The 24,259-nt window shown below is 43.6% G+C and overlaps 1 protein-coding gene across 1 annotated transcript in view; it reads right to left on the bottom strand.

Moving 5' to 3' along the window:
• Positions 1-6,417: 6,417 nt before the first annotated feature.
• Positions 6,418-24,259, bottom strand: part of LOC115105146 (disks large-associated protein 1-like) — a 107,739-nt gene continuing 89,897 nt past the window's right edge. Inside the window, exons 8-11 of the mRNA XM_029626800.2 lie at positions 14,493-14,914; positions 10,133-10,224; positions 9,502-9,654; positions 6,418-8,123 (exon numbers count right to left, since the gene is read on the bottom strand). Of these exons, the coding sequence (XP_029482660.2) occupies positions 7,905-8,123; positions 9,502-9,654; positions 10,133-10,224; positions 14,493-14,914 (886 nt within the window). The 3' untranslated portion in view covers positions 6,418-7,904. The remainder of the gene's footprint in view (positions 8,124-9,501; positions 9,655-10,132; positions 10,225-14,492; positions 14,915-24,259) is intronic.

The raw sequence follows: 24,259 nt of genomic DNA, 5'->3' as shown, positions 1-24,259 counted from the left end.
AAATAAAGGTAAAATAAAAAAATGTGTTGCCAGCACAATCCAAAAGGCATGGAATCAAATGACCCTTCCATGATTGACTTTGTCAAAGTAGTGAACCGATCACCATTGCATGCATACCTTTGTTCTGGTGGTTTGGAAATGCTGCACCAGCCTTTTATAGCATAGATGGGTTGGTTGTTTAGCAACAATGGACGTGTGCGCAACTATGGGGTGAAACAGACAGGGTTGGCTTAAACTGTTGACCGTATGTAAACTATATTTAGTCTCCAAATGTTTACTGAAAACACAATACACACTGACCACCTGTCTCTCAAATACATCGTTACAGTTGTTGGTTTGCTAGCTACTGAATTTGAGTGATATTAGCATAGAAATGACATCAATCAAAACAAGACATGGTATTTTACCAGGTAAGTTGACTGAGAACACTCATTTACAGCAACAACCCGGGGAATAGTTACAGGGGCGAGGAGATGAATGAGCCAATTGTAAACTGGGGATGATTAGGTGGCATAAAGGCCAGATTGGGAATTTAGCCAGGACACAGGGCTAAACATCCCTAATCTTATAATAAGTGCCATGGAATCTTTAGTGACCAGAGAGAGACAGGTCACCTGTTTAACATCGCATCCGAAAGACGGCAACCTACACAGGGCAATGTCCCTAATCACTGCCCTGGGGCATTGGGATATTTTTTTTTAGACCAGAGAAAAGGGTGACTCCTAGTGGCCCTTCTGATTAAACAGCATGATCATTACACAGGTGCACCTTGTGCTGGGGACAATAAAAGGCTACTCTAATATGTGCATTTTTGCCACACAACTCAATTACACAGATTTGAGGGAGTGTGCAATTGACATGCTGACTGCAGGAATGTCCACCAGAGCTGTTGCCAGAGAATGAATGTTATTTCTCTGCCATAAGCCGCCTCCAAACGTTGTATTAGAGAATTTTGTAGTACGTCCAACCGGCCTCACAACCACAGACCACGTATAACCACGCCAGACCAGGACCTCCAAATCCGGCTTCTTCACATGCAGGGCGTGCTGAGAATTATTTCTGATACTGATTGGCTGGGCCTGGCTGCCCAGTGGGTCGGCCTGGCTCCCAAGTGGGTGGGCCTATGCCCTCCCAGGCACACCCATGGCTGCGCCCCTGCCCAGTCATGTGAAATCCATAGATTAGGGCCTTTGACTGATTTCCTTATATGAACTGTAACTCAGCAGAATCTTTGCAATTGTTGCATGTTACATTTATATTTTTGTTCAGTATTTGTAAATCTGCCTCATTATATTATAAACGAAAACATGTGCAGTCTGCATTTCAATAAACACATATAGGATAGGTGGCATTAAGGTTTTTAATGCTGATACATTTCCGTACACGTGACATAACATCAACAGTGCAATAATATTAATTACAAAATGTATATCTGCTTAATATGTTATTTGATTGTTATTACATTTACATAGGGAAACATTCATTTATGTACAGATGTTCATTTGAATCGTTTTATACTTATATATGGCCTATTGCTGCGATCACGTGCTAGTCGGAACTCGGAAACTCTGAATTGTTAACCGATTGTAGCTATACACTTGTCGTGTTCAACCAGTTAGCATGTCAGAAATATTATAGTTGTCTAGTTCCGACTAGCACGTGAACACGGCATACATCACAAGCCTCCGCCTCTCAGAATTGCCAGGATTGGTTGAAAGTCTTTAGTTTGGCAATTACCCACAATCCAACATTCTTTACCACTTCCCGTAATCCCCCTGTAATGTCAGGGTTTTGATATGTTAATATAATAATCATAAATACCTAAATAATTTGACCGATATTTTAATGAATTCTAATAAAAAGGTGAAATAAAATATAAAGAGCAACACAACTTATATTAAATTACCTTAAAACATAATGGGCAAAAAAGGTATTTAGCAAGCTACCAATTGTGCAAGTTCTCCCACTTAAAAAGATGAGAGAGGCCTGTAATTTTCATCATAGGTACACTTCAACTATGACAGACAAAATTAGATTTTTTTTTCTCCAGAAAATGACATTGTAGGATTTTTAATGAATTTATTTGCAAATTATGATGGAAAATAAGTATTTGGTCAATAACAGAAGTTTATCTCAATACTTTGTTATATACCCTTTGTTGGCAATGACAGAGGTCAAACATTTTCTGTAAGTCTTCACAAGGCTTTCACACACTGTTGCTGGCCCATTCCTCCATGCAGATCTCCTCTAGAGCAGTGATGTTTTGGGGCTGTTGCTGGGCTGTTGCTGGGCAACACAGACTTTCAACTCCCTCTAAAGATTTTCTATGGGGTTGAGATCTGGAGACTGGCTGGGCCATTCCAGGATCTTGAAATGCATCTTACGAAGCCACTCCTTCGTTGCCCGGGCGGTGTGTTTGGGATCATTGTCATGCTGAAAGACCCAGCCATGTTTCATCTTCAATGCCCTTGCTGATGGAAGGAGGTTTTCACTCAAAATCTCACGATACATGGCCCCATTCATTCTTTCCTTTACACGGATCAGTCGTCCTGGTCCCTTTGCAGAAAAACAGCCCCAAAGCATGATGTTTCCACCCCCATGCTTCACAGTAGGTATGGTGTTCTTTGGATGCAACTCAGCATTCTTTGTCCTCCAAACACGACATGTTGAGTTTTTACCAATAAGTTATATTTTGGTTTCATCTGACCATATGACATTCTCCCAATCTTCTTCTGGATCATCCAAATGCTCTTTAGCAAACTTAAGACGGGCCTGGACATGTACTGGCTTAAGCAGGGGGACACATCTGGCACTGCAGGATTTGAGTCCCTGGCGGCGTAGTGTGTTACTGATGGTAGGCTTTGTTACTTTGGTCCCAGCTCTCTGCAGGTCATTCACTTGGTCCCCCCGTGTGGTTCTGGGATTTTTGCTCACCGCTCTTGTGATCATTTTGACCCCACGGGGTGAGATCTTGCGTGGAGCCCCAGATCGACGGAGATTATCAGTGGTCTTGTATGTCTTCCATTTCCTAATAATTGCTCCCACAGTTGATTTCTTCAAACCAAGCTGCTTACCTATTGCAGATTCAGTCTTCCCAGCCTGGTGCAGGTCTACAATTTTGTTTCTGGTGTCCTTTGATGGCTCTTTGGTCTTGGCCATAGTGGAGTTTGGAGTGTGAGTGTTTGAGGTTGTGGACAGGTGTCTTTTATACTGATAACAAGTTCAAACAGGTGCCATTAATACAGGTAATGAGTGGAGGACAGAGGGGCCTCTTAAAGAAGAAGTTACAAGTCTGTGAGAGCCAGAAATCTTGCTTGTTTGTAGGTGACCAAATACTTATTTTCCACCATAATTTGCAAATAAATTCATTAAAAATCCTACAATGTGATTTTCTGGATTTGTTTTCTCATTTTGTCTGTCATAGTTGAAGTGTACCTATGATGAAAATTACAGGCCTCTCTCATCTTTTTAAGTTGGAGAACTTGCACAATTGGTGTCTGACTAAATACTTTTTTGCCCCACTGTATAAACGTATTGTAACCTTTTGAATATTGTCTAATTAATTGAGAAATCATACCGAACAGTTAATTCATCACGATTTCCATCACAAACAAATGAGACTTTTCAGTCATGAACATGTTTCTCTTATACATTCACCAGTTTATTAGGTACACCACCCCGTTCACGAAAATGGACCGCTCCTACAGACAGGGAGAAACGTGGCCGTGGCTTGTTATATAATCCAGGCAGACAGCCATTGAGGCATTCCGTTACTGTTGGATTGAAGGTTAGAATGGGCGAATCGAGTGACCTCAGCAATTTTGAGTGTGGTGTGATCGTCGGTGCCATCTCAGAAATGGCCACTCTCCTGGGCTTTTCACGCATGACAGTGTGTATGGTTCACTGAGAATGGTGCAACACACCGAAAACATCCAGTCGGCGGCAGTCCTGTGGGCGAACAGGTGGTTGATGAGAGAGATGGAGGGAGAATGCCAAGAATCGGGCAGGCTTACAGGCGTGCCACAAACAGACAAATAACGACACAATACAACAGTGGTGTGGACAACTCGTCAATCCTTGTCACGGATGGGCTATTGCAGCAGAGTTATTTCACCGGGTTCCACTCCTATCAGCTAAAAACAAGAAGAGGTGGCTCTAGTGAGCACGTGATCACCAACACTGGACAATTGAGGAGTGGAAAAACTTTTCCTGGAACAATTACAGGGAGTTCAGTTTACTTGAGTGGCCTGCGCAGTCCCCAGACCTCAACCCAATAAAGCATCTTTTGGGAAGAGATGGAATGGGCTGTTCGCGGCATGAATATATCGCCGTGCTGCCATCGCATCAGCAGGGACCAACAGCCCGTTTCCGATGCCCTGAAGAATGCAGGCTGGTCTGGAGGGGGGGTTCCGACCCACTAGTAGATGGGTGTACCTAATAAACTGTTCCGGTGAGTGTATATGGCTAGCAGGGATTTTCCCTCATGTCAAAGCAGTTTCAATAGAGTTTACAAACACCCACAAACAGTCTATGAAATCAAATTTGTTCAAGATTGTCTCACTCATACAAGTAAGTGATAAAAAAAATACTTCATATAAAGACATTGCAAAGTGATTGGGTTTGCAGAGATTTTGTAATGGTGTATTTTGACAAGAGTAGTTGATCTAAACCATTAAACCACAGAACTCTTGTAATGTTCAAGGGATTGTTTCCCAAAAGGTACCCTATTCCCTATTAAGTGCACTACTTTTGACCAGAGCCTTATGGGCCCTGGTCAAAAGTAGTGCACTTAATGTACTATATTGGGAATAGGGTGCCATTTGGGACGTATACCTGTTGACTGGGTTTATTTACAGTATGAGACAAAGCCTTTTCATGGGTTACACACAATCCCACACACACACACACACAATCCCACGCACGCACGCACACACACACACACACACACACACACACACACACACACACACACACACACACACACACACACACACACACACACACACACACACACACACACACAGAGACAATCACACGTGCTTTATTCTCCTTCCCCTGAGGCTGATTTGTGCTTGACTATCACAATATAAATTAAGGCTGATTACTGACACAGAATAAAAGGTGTCTTTCATCCCAAAGAGAAAACCATATAAGAAGGAGAATCAGAAACACAGCATAAGGGTCTTGTCAGTGCATAATAATAATGATAACAAACGTGAATCATTTTTTTCTGGGGATTAATAAATAAACAGTGGACATAAAACACCATTAAGCACTTTGTATTATTTTTATATTACTTTCAAGTGGTTGCGTGTCAGTTTGGATGCGGAGAAAATAATTCCCACTGTCGTTTGATAGAATAACAAAATATCTTGTCATGTAGAACATTGGTAACACTTTACATTTAAAGATACCCGTAAAGTAAAGGAACATCGGCAGTAGGCGACTCTTTTTTAAACTTAAGGACAAATTGTATTATCAGCACAATATGATAAACAGAATGAAATAAGTTCGAAAAGAATGACATGAAGACATTTCAATTAGCTCATGTCGGCATGCGTATTATGTAGTCAGTCGTATGTTCTTCATACGTGCAGGCATATATCGTTCCGTTGAAAATGATAGGCAGGGCTTGTTTAGGTACGGACTAACAGTATGTCGATTCTGCTACGTTAATCAGAGGCTCCGTCCCAAATGGTACCCCATTCCCTACATAGTGCACTACTTTTGACCAGAGCTCTATGGGCCAAGGGTCAAAAGTATTGCATTATATAGGGAATGGGGTACCATTTAGGACACATCCATAGTGAAAAGAAAGGCCCGTTTGGACCTTGAAAAATAGGAAGCACTTCAGAAACAAGCAGGTAAACCCCATATACTCACATACACATTAGATACACACATACACCTGCACTCAAAGACACAGGCACGCACACTCACACGCACGCACACACTCACACTAAACGGGGCAGCAGGTAGCCTAGCGGTTAATAACGCTTGGCCAGTAACCGAATGGTTGCTGGTTTGAATCCCCAAGCTGACTACGTGGAAAATCTGTTTATCTGCTCTTGAGCAAGACACCTAACCCTAAATCCTCCTGTAAGTCGCTCTGGATAAGAGAGTCTGCTAAACTGTCAATCACCATTTTTATTCTGGCAGACCCTGATTTCATTGCACTGACCTCTCTCTGAGAGCTTGCCATGAGCCCACCTAACTCCATACCTGACTACCAGGCAGGATTAGCGTTGTCAACCCTAGAATCCTACCACATCTGAGGGTAGACAGATGGACGTGACCCTGTGACCTATAACCCCTAAAGTTCAGACATAGGAGAGTACAGCAGAATCATGCCACTGCTCCTGTAACTGGAAAGACTCTGCATTTGGAGAAAAGGAAGAATAGTGTCATTGTCCGACACAGAGTTGATTTATTTATTCATTTTTTTTCCTCTACAAAGACCTGTATTGATTATTGGTAAATACTATGAATCCCAAGCTACAACTCTCATCCAAATCCCATTTTATAAAAGGTTTGGATTTTTACAAATGAAAGTCATTTTTGCACATTGATATTATTGTCTACGTTGAACACCTTCGGACTGTGTTGATTCAGCTCCTGCGCAAAGTCTCTCAGAGTACTCTGAAAGTACAATAACAAAATAGTGTGTGATAAGTGTATGTTGCTCTAATATAACATCTAGGTGTTCATGGGTGTTGGACTAAAATCATTGTATCAAACCATTAGTGTATACCCTTTTTCTTTGCATTTCATTGTTTTTAAAATATGGTGACTCACTAAAATGCTTATGTGTGTGATTTCATTGCCAAGTCATGTAGCGCTGCTGTTCCCTGGATTTCAATAATAAGGGGCAAATCCTAAGTTATACTTAAGTTTACTTAGTCTTCCATTGACATCAATGCATGACTAAGTGAAAATATTACTTAAATCGAAGTTAGGATTGAATCCTAATTGAAACATTTAAAACAGTTGTCTCGTATGCCTCCAGAAGGTTTTAGACATGTCTCAGGTGTTCTCCCTAACAATTCAAACAGGTTTAGGTAAGTTACCTCAAATGACTGTACGTCCATGCGTACGTGTGTGTGCGTGCGTGTGTGTGTGTGTGTGTGTGTGTGTGTGTGAACCCCGTGACAGTAGTATCCCACAGGGGGAAAGAGACTGAGTTTCCCTATTGTCTGCTGTTATTGTGCTGTGAGTCACAGTAGCAGCCTCACCCAGGGTCACCAGAGTAGAGAGGCTGGCTGTGTCTCAAATAACTCCCTAGGTAGTTATTGTTTTTGTGCACTAAGTAGTGCACAAAAACAGTGCTCTATTTAAGAAGTAGGGTGTCATGCGGGACACAATTGCTGTCTCAGGCTTTCTGACACCCAACAGGATTAGCTAGTGTGCCCTGACAGCACTCCGTCTAGACCCACTAGTACATCCCTCCGTAACTTTCCTTCAGTTCCAATGAATCAGAAACATTATACATTATGCCTCAATGCTGTGGTACTGGTATACCTGTTGTTTGGGTGACAACAGGTCACTTGGTTGGTGGAATATCGGTAAGAAGAGTTGACATCACAAGAAGAAACATCGCTGGGAGTGAGGAGTGGGGGGGAGCTACGTCAAAGCTGAAAGTTCAACGGAGAGGATCAAATGGAGAGGATAAAAATTCATAAATATACAGTATTCTCACTCAACTATAGAGCTGTGACTGTCCCCCCTCTTTTGTTGAAGTAAATAAAGATGTGATCATATTACAAGCACCCTACCCTCGCCATTCAGTGCTGTGTGTGCCTGTGTGGGTGTTTGCGTGCACCATTGTAGGTGCGTGTGTGTGTGTGTGTGTGTGTGTGTGTGTGTGTGTGTGTGTGGGAGGGTCTCTGTCTCTATCTGTGTGTGTCTCATAGTCTGGTCTGGGCCTCGGGGATGTAGATCTCAATACTGTCTGCTGTGCTCTCGGTGACAGAGCTCTGTCGGACCGCGAGGGCCCGCTTGGCGGCCAGCAGACGTTTGCGAGCCTCCAGCCGCTGTCTAACGGAGCTCTCCAGAGAACGGTCCCTGGCCAGGGGAGGGTGGCCCCTGTGGGGCTTCTTTGGCACTGGAGGGGCGAACCGTCTCTCCTGGATGGACGGGGGAGGACAAACAACTACAGTTAGAGGCCATCTTCTGTGCCTCTGGCAGTAGGGGCACAACGGCAGCCATTTTGTGTGGAGGTTAAAGAATGCATGACTGACATGACATTAGCAGTTTGTTGTAGCTTGCATGGTGTGAGAGCATGCAACAGGGTTCACAAGAGTGAGGTTACGGTTGGTGCCCACATGAAAAAATACTATAGCATACTATAAATACCATTGTATTTGCTGTAGTGTTTTTGTTGACTTTACTGTAGTATACTATAGTATTTACTACAGCAGGAAAATAAAAGAGTAATTCATGTAGCGTTTTTGCAGATTGTAGTATACTGTAGTATTTACTGTAGTGTTTTTGCAGACATTTCTGTAGTATTTAGTATAGTTTTCTTTAATATAGAAGTGGAGACTTTCTCCTTCAGGAAATCTCCTTGAGAATTACAAAAATAGCAAATTCCCATAACCTCTAGGTAGGTAGGACTGGGATCTGAATGGATCATTCAGAACCTCTGCTCTTTTCTATAACTTGTAGGGAATACAATATATGGTCTTTTCTTGGTATGTAGGTTTCTCACTTGTGAGTGGCATAAATTGCAATATTAGGGGAGGCGAATGGGCAGTGTATATGTAAATTAAATACCGTAGTAATGTAGAGTTTTTGCGTATATTACGGTAGTATTTACTACAGTGTTTTTTTTGTGTGGATAATACTGTAGTATTTACTCTAGTATTCTACAGTATACTACAACATTCTATAGTAAGTACTACACATGATCAAGGGATACTACAGTGTGTAATATAGTATTCTACAGTATACTACAGTATACTACAGATTTCTGTGGTATTCTATAGTAAACTGTTGTATTTTTTCATGTGGGCGGTGATGGCTGTGGCCATTTTGTGAGAGTACGCAGGCAGAAGGTAGGCGTGGGGTGTGCGTGGGGTAAGAGTGGCCAGCAAGGTCAGCGAGGCCCGATGGTGCATGGCAGGAAGAGTGACTTCTCAACAATCCAGCTCACTGTCAACAACAAAACAAAAAAATAAAATAATAAAAAAACACAGCAGACATGCAGTCACGTCCGGCAGGTTATCACACAACATTACAACAATCCTTTTAACATGCATTACAACACCTTATGCTACATTGAACTAAAATCTACGTACGTTAATCATATTCAGCAACAATGAAAGTAGAAGCATCCAGGACAAAAACACCATTCCATTGTATTGGATTACGTCCAGACTTAAAGGGATAGGTCACCCAATTACAACATTGCTTACATTATAAACAATATTGCATTTTGTAATTTGGGGGAACTAACCCTTTAAGGTGGATCTGGCCTATAGGGTCTACTACATTGAGTGGTACCTTTAACATGGGGGGGTCCAGGGGTCTCCAGTTGTTGGCTTTGAGTTGGTGCAGCTCATCAAACTTTAGGCTGATGTTCTCGATGGACAGCTGCAGCATGTCCCAGAAACCAGCCAGATCCTGGGAGATGGGCCTGGGGTTGGCATTGGGGTTCTGACAGACACACACACACGCACGCGCACCCACACAGACACAAACACACACACACACGCACGCACCCACGCGCACGCGCACCCACACAGACACAAACACACACACACACACACACGCACGCACGAACCCCCCCCCACACACACACACACGTACGCACCCACACAGACACACACACACACAAACACACACACACTCAGTCAGGACAGGGTTGTAACCACTCTCATTTCCCCATCCGTATGTCATCAGCATACTGGTCTGGGACTATTTCACCTTGTATCTCCACACTTCAAGGTCAGTATGCTTTGAGTGGTGCTCGACTAGAATCCTATTTAGAATTTGCAACCATAGCGGTGTTTTGTTTGACACTGAGGGTCAATTATAAGCTTGTATAGATCATCTCATTATGTGACAGTTGGCAATGAAGGGCCTGCTGACGCAGTAGAGTGATTTAAGATTGGTGTGTATGTGTATTACATACCAGGTTCTCCTCACACAGCTCCCGAAACTGCTGGAACTTCTGAGACATGAGCAGCTGGGCGCTGCCTACTGCACTGCGGATCTTCCCCAGGACTGCGGAAAGTCACACACACACACACACACACACACACACACACACACACACACACACACACACACACACACACACACACACACACACACACACACACACACACACACACACACACACACACACACACACACACACACGTCACACAGACAGTCAGACATCAATCTTAAGTTAAATAACCTTGGAGTCACACAGACTTTGCCTTTGATGAGTGCAAGGCTATAAATATGTGGAGAGTGGGAACTGGGAACCTAAGCTGTGAGTTTAGATGAAAGGGGGAGTGTTTATCCTACACATCAAATAAACAACGCCCCCACCATGCTTTGAGAGTGGGGGACTTCTGCACCAGCCTACCGTCTCAATACACAACCTTGACTTACATGTCAGAGGGAGGAAATTCACTGCAGAATCCCTACTCAAGGGCTGATCAGCAGACGTGCCAAAGTTCACCACCCTCACATAACGCTGTGTTCTCCCCATCAGAAATAATGCATTAGCCTTTCCTGCAGTCAAATTACCAAAGCGCCCTCTAATGGCCTCATGGGTGGAATGTTATTATTATTTCTCATAATTTCGTAATTAATCAACATCTTTCATTATTTTCTGTCCTTTTTTGTTATATTTCAGTCTTCTGTGGTGCACACTGAACAAAAATCTAAACGCAACATACAACAATTTCAAAGATTTTGCTGAGTTACAGATATAAGGAAATCAGTCAATTTAAATACATTTGTTACGCCCTAATCTATGGATTCCACATGACTGGGAATACAGATATCCATCTGTTGGTCACAGATATCTTACAAAAAAAGGTAGGGGTGAAACGGATGTGAAACGGCTAGCTTAGTTAGCGGTGGTGTGTGCTAAATAGTGTTTCAATCGGTGACATCACTTGCTCTGAGACCTTGAAGTAGTTGTTCCCCTTGCTCTGCAATGGCCGTAGCTTTTGTGGAGCGATGGGTAACGATGCTTCGTGGGTGACGTTTTTTTTTTTTGCCCCCTTTTTCTCCCCAATTTCGTGGTATCCAATTGTTGTAGTAGCTACTATCTTGTCTCATCGCTACATCTCCCGTACGGGCTCGGGAGAGACGAAGGTTGAAAGTCATGCGTCCTCCGATACACAACCCAACCTAGCCGCACTGCTTCTTAACCCAGCGCGCATCCAACCCGGAAGCCAGCCGCACCAATGTGTCGGAGGAAACACCGTGCACCTGGCAACCTTGGTTAGCGCGCACTGCGCCCGGCCCGCCACAGGAGTCGCTGGTGCGCGATGAGACAAGGACATATCTACCGACCAAGCCCTCCCTAACCCAGACGACGCTAGGCCAATTGTGCGTCACCCCATGGACCTCCCGGTCACGGCCGGTTACGACAGAGCCTGGGCGTGAACCCAGAGTCTCTGATGGCACAGCTGGCGCTGCACTACAGCGCCCTTAACCACTGGGAGGCCCGGGTGACTGTTGTTGATGTGTGCAGAGGGTCCCAGGTTTGCGCCCGGGTATGGGGGAGGGGACGGTCTAAAGTTATACTGTTACAGGGGCATGGATCAGAAAACAGAAAAATCTGAAAAAAGTCAGTATCTGGTGTGACCATATGCTTCTAGGCGGCACGACACGATCTCCTTCACATAGAGTTGATCAGGCTGTTGATGTCAGCCTGTGGAATGTTGTCCCACTCCTCTTCAATGGATGTGCAAAGTTGCTGGATATTGGTGGGAAGTGGAAGACATTGTCTTACACGTTGATCCAGAGCATCCCAAACATGCTAAATGGGTGACATGTCTGGTGAGTATGCAGGCCAGAACTGGGACATTTTCACTTTCCAGGAATTATGTACAGATTCTTGCAAAATGGGGCTGTGCATTATCATGCTGAAACATGAGTTGATGGCGGAAGATGAATGGCACGACAATGGGCCTCAGGATCTCGTCACTGTATCTCTGTTCATTCAAATTGCCATTGATAAAATGCAATTGTGTTTGTTATGCTTAGCTTATGCCTGTCCATACCCTAACCCCACCGCCACCATGGGGCACTCTGTTCACAACGTTGACGAAATACACGCTATCTGATATCTGCCCGGTAAAGTTGAAACCCGGGATTCATCTGTGAAGATCACAATTCTCCAGTTTGCCAATGGCCATCGAAGGTGAACATTTGCCCACTGAAGTCGGTTACGTCAAGGTCAAGACCCTGGTGAGGACGATAAATACAGATGAGCTTTCCTTAGATGGTTTCTGGCAGTTTGTGCAGAAATTCTTCGGTTGTGCAAACCCACAGTTTCATCAGCTGTCTGGTGGCTGGTCTCAGACAATCCCGCAGGTGAAGAAGCTGGATGTGGCTTGTAGAATTGTATTGCAGAGGCAGTTGCAGGGCGTTCTGTGTGGTTTATTGCCCCAGCACAAGGTGCGATTGTGTAATGATCATGCTGTTTAATCAGCTCTTGACATGCCACACCTGTCAGGTGGATGGATTATATTGTCAAAGGAGAAATGCTCACTCGAAGAAATTTGTGCACAAAATTTTTGAAAACTGCCTAATTTCTGGGATCTTTTATTTCAACTCATAAATGCAACATGGTATCAACACCTTACATGTTGCGTTTACATTTTTGTTCAGTATATACATATACTATTGGGATGCAAACTCAAAATGTAATGCATTTCAATATCTGAAATGGTTCAAAGTGTCTCATTTTTTTTTAAAGTCCATAACTATATGTGTAGTCTGTACTTGCTTTTGTTTCAAAGTAGATTTGTTTAAGACTACCAAGAAACACTGTGTGTGACCCTGATTTAGCCCAATGCAGTACAAGTCGAAATGAAGAAAACATTTATGTCACTAGGGACAAATCTAAGGAGTAGTATTCTAGTTGTACAAAGGCTACAACATTGGGCTATTCTGAGAATGCACCCCAAATGGCACCCTATTCCCCATAGAGTATTACTTTTGACCAGAACCCTACAGTACCCTATTCCCCCTGGTCAAAAGAAAGTAAACAGGGTGTTATTTTTTGATGCAGACGGTGTCAGTGTAGGGCTTTCAATTTGGAGCTATGGTGCTGGCAGTAGCCTTGAACGATGTCATTAAGTGAGTTTGAGAATGAAAACCCCTATTGAGCGTGGCTGTGAAAGGCCATTTTACTGTACAGCACAGATGTGTGGCGGGACCCAGCTGGCTCCCTATTGATAACTATGCCTGGTAAGTCGGCAGAGGAGATAGCAGGCAACAAGCAGGTAGTGTGGCCAGCTGCCATGAATACCCAGCGTGTCCCAAATGGCACCCTATTCCCTATGTAGTGCACTACGTTTGAACTGAGCCCTATCGGGCCTCGGTCAAAAGTAGTGCATTATCTTGGGAATAGGGTGCCATTTGGTACTCAGACAATTTCACTCCGTCTACTAAGTCTGTTGGGTCATTTGGAGGACACAGACATAGAGAGGGAAGGAGGGAAAAAACTTAGGGATACAGAGAGAGGGAAAACAATGGATATAACCAGTGGTGGAAAAAATACTCAATTATCATACTTGAGTAAAAGTAAAGATACCTTAATACAAAATGACTCAAGTAAAAGTGAGTCACCCAGTAAAATACTGCTTGAGTAAAAGTCTAAAAGTATTTGGTTTTAAATGTACTTAAGTATCAAAAGTAAATGGAATTACTCAAATTTACATAAGTATCAAAAGTAAAAGTATAAACCATTTCAAATTCCTTACATTAAGCAAAAGAGAAGGCACAATTTTCTTCTTTTTTTGACGGATAGTCAGGGGCACGCTCCAACACTTAGACATATTTATAAACTAAGCATTTGTGTTTAGTGAGTCCATCAGATCAGAGGCAGAAGAGATGACCAGGGATGTTCTTTTGATAAGTGTGTGAATTGGACCATTTTCCTGTCAAAATGTAACAAGTCATTTTGGGTGTCAGGGAAATGTATGGAGTAAAAAGTACATTATTTTCATTAGAAATGTAGTGAGGTAAAAGTAAAAGTTGGCAAAAATATAAATAGTAAAGTAAAGTACAGATACCACAAAAAACAACTTAAGTAGTACTTTAAAGTATTTTTACTTAAGTACTTTACACCACTGGATATAACCGTCACATACCATGCACCAACACCACCAAAAAGCACAAATGCAGAGAAGTGTTAGTGATTCTACTGAACCCCAACCCAACTTCTGCACCAGTTTCCACATATTCAGCGGAATATTCTCGAGTTGAAGTTGTTTTGTATGTACATCTGTACGTGCAGGTGTGTAGCCACTACTCACTCTCGTCCGGCAGCTCGTTCTCCATCTCTTCCTGCTCCATCTGTCTGCACCAGCCCTCCATGCGCTCCATCTCGGCCTGCAGCAGCTTGAGGAACCAGCGCCCGTCCCTGGGACACAACGACCCCCTCCCCTCCACCACCTCCATTGGGCCCTCCACTTGGTCCATCCAGGGGTCAGGTGGGGGCAGGATGGATGGGTCGACACCCACCTCGCCGTACTCCTCCACAGTCAGGGCGTGGTAGTGGTTGCCCGAGCCCTGGATGGAGACGGTGGAGGTGGCGGAGTCCCGGGAGTACTGGCGGGGCATGGTGGCCGAGTGGCGCATCGCCATCTCTGGAGCGTCGACGGGATAGTAGTCAGGGTCGTCTAGGTCGGCCTGGACCGCCGTGGTCACACTGTTGGACCTGGTCATCCTGCGGTAACTGGAGAGAGAACCACAGATCTGAGGTCAGATGTTAGAAAATGTGGGGCTAGTAGAAAACATGCAGGCGTAGTATATTAACACAGATCCCACATCAGATCAGCCAGGTGTGGGGTGTTTGGGAGGAATGTCATGGGAGCGTTTGGTCACTTGGCTGATTCAGAGGCAATGAAGCGTGGTCTCATCAGTCCCCCTGTCCTGCTGTAGGGCTGAGTCTCAGAGATAACACACATACTCACCCTCAGGGCCATATTGTACAGCTTGGGGTGAAGCTTTTGAATTGGTTCGGGAGGCTTTGTGCCCCTGTAACACTCCCATTGCCAAGTCTCTCGGAGCAACGTGCCAACACACTAGCACAAAGTCACACACTTGTACGCAAATAACATATTTTCAAAACACACACACACACACACACACACACACACACACACACACACACACACACACACACACACACACTTGGATGGTTCTATACAGCATCCCACCACCATCAGAGTGATGAATGAGAGGCCAGAGGCATGGTGAGTGATAGAGAGAGAGGTGCCAACTGAATGCACAATGAGTGGACAGTCAGCAAGCAGAGACACCAGCGGACTACAGCAGGACACACACACACCCACACCCACACTCACACACACACACACACACACACACACACACACACACACAGTACAACACGGACACACCGAAATGACCTGCCCACAGGGTGACACACATACAGACCCAGAAGTCGCTCCATCCATCTGCCTCACATCTCCGGTCAGTCTCTGTTCCTTCACCCATTCATCTATTCCACCTCTGCACCATTCATCACACTCTTCCGCGAACAGAGAACAAGAGGGGGAGGGGACCCCGGAGAGATCAAAGACACTCACAGTGGAGTTGTACCAGCCCTGGATGTGTGTGTGTGTGTGTGTGTGTGTGTGTGTGTGTGTGTGTGTGTGTGTGTGTGTGTGTGTGTGTGTGTGTATGTGTGTGTGTGTGTGTGTATGTGCTTGCAGCAGTTAAAGAGTAGCTGTCCTCTGAGCAGGTGTGCAGTCATAATGATCTCAGCCTGCTTTATAGCAGCTCCCTCCTAACAACTTCCTGTCTGTGTCAGGGCAGTGAGGGGTAAGGCCAAACACAACCCATATTGACTGACTGAGGAGAGGGAGGGAGCGAGAGATGTAGTGTTCACAGTCAGTCTCTCTGAGTGTTCACAGTCAGCCCACTGACACCTCTATCAGATCACAACAATATCACAGTCTACTTGAACAGAGCAGTACTCAATCATGAGGCATCAAAGCCAAAGGAACTGAGTAATATTTAGAAATGCTATAGATGGAAGGAATGTAGTGTGGAAACCTACCAAAAAAAGGTTTAGGCAACAACAAATTCAATCCCTTTTAGACAACTTCCTGGACAAAACGTTCCACTGTAATAGTGAAGGTCTAAACTTGGCAGTAGAAAATCTAAAAGGTATATTTGACCTCTCAGCTTCCCTATCAAATCTAAAAATGTCAAACAGAAAAACGCAGAAAATTAACAACAATGTCAATGGTTTGATGAAGAATGCAAAAACCTAAGAAAGAAATTGAGAAACCTGTCCAACCAAAGACATAGAGACCCAGAAAATCTCAGCCTACGACTTCACTATGGTGAATGACTAAAACAATATATAAATACACTATGGAAAAAGAAGGAACAGCACATAAGAAATCAGCTCAATGTAATTGAAGAATCAATAGACTCTAACCAAACATCAAATGAAGAGTTATCTATCCAAAACGGAGATGTATGGGTGTATGGGTAAACCACCTTCTCCAATCTTTTTGGCTCTATATTTTTATTTATTTAACCTTTATTTAACTACGTAAGACAGTTAACTTCTTGGTAACAGGGGGGCAGTATTGAGTATCTTAGATGAATAAGGTGCCCAGAGTAAACTGCCTGCTACCCTGTCACAGATGCTAATATATGCATATTATTAGTAGTATTGGATAGAAAACACTCCGAAGTTTCTAAAACTGTTTGAATGATGTCTGTGAGTATAACAGAACTCATATGGCAGGCGAAAACCTGAGAAAAATCCAACCAGGAAGTGTGAAATCTGAGGTTTGTAGTTTTTCAACTCTTTGCCATTCCAATATACAGTGTAAATGGGGTCATATTGCACTTCCTAAAGCTTCCACTAAATGTCAACAGTCTTTAGAACTTTGTTTGAGGCTTCTACTATGAAGGGGGGCTGAATGAGAGGGGATTGAGCCAGGTGTCTGGCAGAGTGCCACCGTCTCGTGATGTGCGATCACGAGAGAGTTAGCTCTCATTCCATTGCTTTTCTACAGACATAGGAATTCTCCGGTTGGAACATTATTGAAGATTTATGATAAAAACATCCTAAAGATTGATTCTATACTTAGTTTGACAAGTTTCTACGGGCTGTAACGGAACTTTTTGAACTTTTCGTCCGACGTTCGGCTGGACGAACGCGTGCTTTTGGATTTGTTTACCAAACGCCCTAACAAAAGAAGCTATTTGGACTTAAATGATGAACTGTATCGAATAAAACAAACATTTATTGTGGAACTGGGATTCCTGGGAGTGCATTCTGATGAAGATCATCAAAGGTAAGTGAATATTTATAATGTTATTTCTGACTAATGTTGACTACACAATATGACGGATATCTTTTTGGCTGCTTTGTTGTCTAAACGCTGTACTCAGATTATTGCATGGTTTGCTTTTTCCATAAAGTTTTTTTGAAATCTGACACAGCGGTTGCATTAAGGAGAAGTATATCTCTAATTCCATGTATAACAGTTTTATTTTCATCAACATTTATGATGACTATTTCTGTAAATTGATGTGGCTCTCTGCAAAATCACGTATGTTTTAGAACTACTGAACGTAACGCGGCAATGTAAAATTAGATTTTTTTTATATAAATATGCACTTTATCGAACAAAACATTCATGTATTGTGTAACATGACGTCCTATGAGTGTCATCTGATGAAGATCATCAAAGGTTAGTGATGAATTTTATCTCTGTTTGTGCTTTTTGTGACTCCTCTCTTTGGCTGGAAACATGGCTGTGTTTTTCTGTGAGTTGGTGGTGACCTAACATAATCCTTTGTGGTGCTTTCGCTGTAAAGCCTTTTTGAAATCAGACACTGTGGCTGGATTAACGAGAATTGTATCTTTAAAACGGTGTAAAATACTTGTATGCTTGAGGAATTTTAATTATGAGATTTTTGTTGTTTTGAATTTGGCGCCCTGCACTTTCATTGGCTGTTGGCGAGGTGGGACGCTACCGTCCCACATATCCCAGAGAGGTTAAGAACAAATTCTTACAATGACGGCCTACCCTGACACTGGGCCAATTGTGCACCACCCTATGGGACTCCCAATCACGGCCGGATGTGATGCAGCCTGGATTCGAACCAGGTACTGCAGTGACGCCTCTTGCACTGAGATGCAGTGTCTTAGACCACAAAGAATAAACTGCAAAAACATATACATGATCAAATACACATCTTAGAATCAACTATTCAAGACTACCAGAAACCACTGGATTCTCCTATTACCTTGAATGAACTACAGGACAAAATGAAAACCCTCCAACCCAAAAAGGCCTGTGGTGTTGATGGTATCCTCAATGAAATGATAAAATATACAGACAACAAATTTAAATTGGCTATATTTAAACTCGTTAACATCATTAGCTCTGGCATCATTTGGAGACAAATTTGACCCCAATAACTACCGAGGGATATGCGTCAACAGCAACCTTGGGAAAATCCTTTGCATTATCATTAACAGCAGACTTGTACATTTCCTCAATGAAAACAATGTACTGAGAAAACGTCAAATTGGCTTCTTACCAAATTATCGTACCACAGACCACATATTCACCCTGCACACCCTAATTAACAAACAAACAAAGAAAACAAAGGCAAAGTCTTCTCATGCATCGTTGATTTAAAAAAAAATCAATTTGGCATGAGGGTCTGTTATGCAAATTGATGGAAAGTGGTGTTGGGGGAAAAACATACGACATTATAAAATCCATGTACACAAACAACAAGTCTGCGGTTAAAATTGGCAAAAACCACACACGTTTTTTTCCACAGGGCCGTTGGGTGAGACAGGGATGCTGCCCACCCTCTTCAATATATATATCAACGAATTGGCGAGGGCACTAGAACAGTCTGCAGCACCCGACCTCGCCCTACTTGAATCTGAAGTCAAATGTCTACTGTTTGCTGATGATCTGGTGCTTCTGTCATCAACCAAGGAGGGCCTACAGCAACACCTAGATATTCTGCACAGATTCTGCCAGACCTGGGCCCTGACAGTAAATCTCAGTAAGACCAAAATAATGGTGTTCCAAAAAGGTCCAGTCGCCAGGACCACAAATACAAATTCCATCTAGACACCATTACCCTAGAGCACACAAAAAACGATACATACCTTGGCCTAAACATCAGCTCCACAGGTAACTTCCACAAAGCTGTGGATTAGACCCAACCAAATTATGAGAAAACAAAAAGATAATTACTTGACACATTGGAAATAATTAACAACAAAACAGAGCAAACTAGAATGCTATTTGGCCCTAAACAGAGAGTAAACTTAAGGAAAGCGTTGACTATGTACAGACTCAGTGAGCATAGCCTTGCTATTATGAAAGGCCGCCGTAGGCAGACATGGCTCTCAAGAGAAGACAGGCTATATGCACACTGCCCACAAAATTAGATGTAAACTGAGCTGCACTTCCTAACCTCCTGCCCAATGTATGACCATATTAGAGACACATATTTCCCTCAGTTTACATAGATCCACAAATAATTAGAAAACAACCATCATTTTGATGAACTCCCATATCTACTGGGTGAAATACCACAGTGTGCCATCACAGCAGTAAGACTTGTGACCTGTTGCCACAAGAAAAGGGCAACAAGTGAAGAACAAACGCCATTGTAAATACATCCCATATTTATGCTTTTTTATTTTCCCTTGTGTACTTTAACCATTTGTACATTGTTACAACACTGTATATATATATATAATATGACATTTGTAACGTCTTCATTCTTTTGAAACTTCTGTATGTGTAATGTTTACTGTTAATTTGTATTGTTTATTTCACTTTTGTATAATATCTACCACACTTGCTTTGGCAATGTTAACACATGTTTCCCATGCCAATGAAGCCCCTTGAATTGAATTGAATTGAGAGAGGGAGAGAGAGAGAGAGAGAGAGATGGGGCGGGGTGTGAAGGAGGGAAAGAGAGGGAGGGACAGAGACAGAGAGAGCAATAGAACGAGAGAGGGAGATGGAGAAGGGGAGAAAGAGATAGGGGGGAGAAGATAAAAGACCAAAGCAAAAGAGGGTCTTGTTACAGTGCAGTCTGGTGGAGTCCTTCACGGGGCCCTTGTTACAGTGCAGTCTGGTGGAGTCCTTCACGGGGCCCTTGTTACAATGCAGTCTGGTGGAGTCCTTCACGGGGCCCTTGTTACAGTGCAGTCTGGTGGACTCCTTCACGGGGCACTTGTTACAGTGCAGTCTGGTGGAGTCCTTCACGGGGCCCTTGTTACAGTGCAGTCTGGTGGAGTCCTTCACGGGGCCCTTGTTACAATGCAGTCTGGAGGAGTCCTTCACGGGGCCCTTGTTACAGTGCAGTCTGGTGGAGTCCTTCACGGGGCCCTTGTTACAGTGCAGTCTGATGGAGTCCTTCACGGGGCCCTTGTTACAGTGCAGTATGGTGGAGTCCTTCACGGGGCCCTTGTTACAGTGCAGTCTGGTGGAGTCCTTCACGGGGCCCTTGTTACAGTGCAGTCTGGTGGAGTCCTTCACGGGGCCCTTGTTACAGTGCAGTCTGATGGAGTCCTTCACGGGGCCTTGTTACAGTGCAGTCTGGTGGAGTCCTTCACGGGGCCCTTGTTACAGTGCAGTCTGATGGAGTCCTTCATGGGGCCTTGTTACAGTGCAGTCTGGTGGAGTCCTTCACGGGGCCCTTGTTACAGTGCAGTCTGGTGGAGTCCTTCACGGGGCCCTTGTTACAGTGCAGTCTGATGGAGTCCTTCATGGGGCCTTGTTACAGTGCAGTCTGATGGAGTCCTTCACGGGGCCCTTGTTACAGTGCAGTATGGTGGAGTCCTTCACAGGGCCCTTGTTACAGTGCAGTCTGGTGGAGTCCTTCACGGGGCCCTTGTTACAGTGCAGTCTGGTGGAGTCCTTCACGGGGCCCTTGTTACAGTGAAGTCTGGTGGAGTCCTTCACGGGGCCCTTGTTACAGTGCAGTCTGATGGAGTCCTTCATGAGGCCTTGTTACAGTACAGTCTGGTGGAGTCTTTCACGGGGCCCTTGTTACAGTGCAGTCTGATGGAGTCTTTCACGGGGCCTTGTTACAGTGCAGTCTGGTGGAGTCCTTCACGGGGCCTTGTTACAGTGCAGTCTGGTGGAGTCCTTCACAGGGCCTTGTTACAGTGCAGTCTGGTGGAGTCCTTCACAGGGCCTTGTTACAGTGCAGTCTGGTGGAGTCCTTCACAGGGCCTTGTTACAGTGCAGTCTGGTAGAGTCCTTCACGTGGCCCTTGTTACAGTGAAGTCTGGTGGAGTCCTTCACGGGGCCTTGTTACAGTACAGTCTGGTGGAGTCCTTCACAGGGCCTTGTTACAGTGCAGTCTGGTGGAGTCCTTCACGGGGCCCTTGTTACAGTGCAGTCTGGTGGAGTCCTTCACAGGGCCTTGTTACAGTGCAGTCTGGTAGAGTCCTTCACAGGTCCTTGTAAATCACTTCAGTGATTAAGTGAGGCCTGCTCTGCTCTCCAACTGGGAGAAAAGCTGCTCCAAGACCGGATGACTTTGTCAGTCTGGATTGTGGCAACAGTAGAACTCCTTAATTATAAGATATAGTTTTCTTGTTTTAGTCTGTTCAGGCTAAGTCTAGATAAGCTGAATCCCAGTTTGGGTCACAAAGTTGTCCCAGTTTTATTAAACACTTTGGGAGCAGTGTGGGGATTTACTTTTTGTTCTACGTTATCCACTCAGGTCCAGAACCTGGGGAAAGTTTTTATGGATGTGCGCATACCACCCCTCTAAACATGGAAAAGCTGAATTAACACAATTTGGGAAAGCTTCCTCAAAGCCTAAGTCTAGAACGATGCTAATAGCTAAAACCTATTAGTAAAAGTTATCACTATACTCTTAGAAAAAAGTGGGTACCAAATGGGTTTTTTAGGACTCTCAAGTGGAGAAGTGGTCTAAGGCACTACATTGCAGTGCTAGAGGCATCACTACAGACAACCTGGTTCAAGTCCAGGCTGTATCACAACCAGCTGTGATTGGGAGTATCATAGGGCAGAGCACAATTGACCCAGTGTCGTTCAGGTTTGGCTGGTGTAGGCTGTCATTGTAACTATGAATTTCTTTTTAACTGAATTGCCTAGTTAACTAAAGGTTCCGTTTAAAAAACAATAATAATTTGCTGAGTGATAGGGTCCTACCCAGAACCATTTTGTTCAGAAGAACCCTTTCGGGAAGACAAGGCAAAGGGTTCTACCAAGAACCTTTAACATCCTAAGAACTGGCTGTTTTATGAGTATTTGGAAGGCAAGAAGGGTTCTTTGGAAGGCAATAAGGGTTCTACATAGAACCATATACAGTATTTACAGTTCTGTGAAAAGGTATTTGCCCCCCTTCCTGATTTCTTATTTCTTTGCACATTTGTCACACTTAAATGTTTCAGATCATCAAACAAATGTTAATATTACACAAAGATAACCCAAGTAAACACAGAACGCCATTTTTAAGTGGTGATTTTATTTATTAAGGGAAAAAAGCTATCCGAACCTTCATGGCCCTATGTGAAAAAGTAATTGGCTCCTAAACCTAATAACTGGTTGTGCCACCCTCAGCAGCAACAACTGCAATCAAGCATTTGCGATAACTGGCAATGAGTCTTTCACATCGCTGTGGAGGAATTTTGGCCCACTCTTCATTGCAGAATTGTTTTAATTCAGCCACATTGGAGGTTTTTCGAGCATGAACCGCCTTTCTAAGGTCACGCCACAGACTAGGCCACTCCAAAACCTTCATTTTTTTTTTTTTTTTATCCATTCAGAGGTGGACTTGCTGGTGTATTTTTGATCATTGATCATCATCATCCAAATGCAGAACCCAAGTGCGCTTTCAGTTTGAGGTCCCCAACTAATGGCCGGACATTCTCCTTCAGGATTATTTGGTAGAGAGCAGAATTCATGGTTCCGTCAATCACAGCAAGCTGTCCAGGTCCTGAAGCTGCAAGGCAGCCCCAGAGCATCACACTACCACCACCATAAGAAATCAGGAGGGGGCAAAGCAAATACTTTTTCACAGCACTGTATATATATACAGTATGTATATATATATATAGGCTGGTGGAACTGCTCATAATAGAGGGTTCTAGGAAGAACCATCCAAAGATTAAAGGGTTATTGGTAGGATCCTTCATAGAGGGTTCTAGGAACCGAAGAACCCAGTATGGTTCTACTTAGCACCTTTTTTTATAAGAGTGTAGGACTAGGGGTACAAGGCATCTTAATGGAGCTTACATGTCATGGGTGTATTCCAAATGGCACCCTATTCTCTTTACAGGGCACTACTTTTTGGCCCTGGTAGGGAATAGGGAGCCATTAGGGATTCAGCCTGTGTCTTTGTCCCTTTGTCCTCCTTAACATGAGCATAAAGCAGTAGGTCTGATCGTCTCTGACTGACTTTTCAAGACGGTCAATGTGGATTGAGGACCGGATGGTTTAAGACCACCATAGACCATACACACACCCACATTCCATGTTACCAGTTACTGCAAAGCCAGCTGTGGAAACAAACTCCAACCTTCACCTAACCCATATGCCGCCATCTTGGAATGAGTTCCCCATATGGAATGTACGGGCCCAGGACATACGTTGGAACACCTTCGCAGAGTATCTGTCATTTAAATGAGGATCATACATGAGATTGGAATCGGTATACTTGTCGTCCAGGCGGTATGTAAAACAAATCATTCACTTTATCATAAAAGTATGAAATTTGGTACACTTGTACAGTTAAGGAACCTGATCATTGTCTAAACTTACAATATTATGTTATTACAGAATCATTTTTAAGGACATTTTTCAGTTCATACAGGATATGTTAATGATGTAATCATAGAGTGAGATTATTGATAATAACTTACATTAGACAACGTAAACTTGTCTTAGCAGGCGGTTGACAGATGTCTTTAAAAGGCAGCCAGGTTGTTTGTAGTGTTCTTATCTTTTACTGCTCCCCTCCACTCCCTCTCAGTTTGGCAGGCTTAAGCCCAGTTCAAACACTGAGGTAA

The sequence above is a fragment of the Oncorhynchus nerka genome, linkage group LG22 (genome assembly GCF_034236695.1).
Source record: "Oncorhynchus nerka isolate Pitt River linkage group LG22, Oner_Uvic_2.0, whole genome shotgun sequence".
Taxonomy (NCBI): Eukaryota; Metazoa; Chordata; class Actinopteri; order Salmoniformes; family Salmonidae; genus Oncorhynchus; species Oncorhynchus nerka.
The sequence above is the reverse complement of the archived record's forward strand: the minus strand, read 5'-3'. Positions and strand labels throughout refer to the sequence as shown.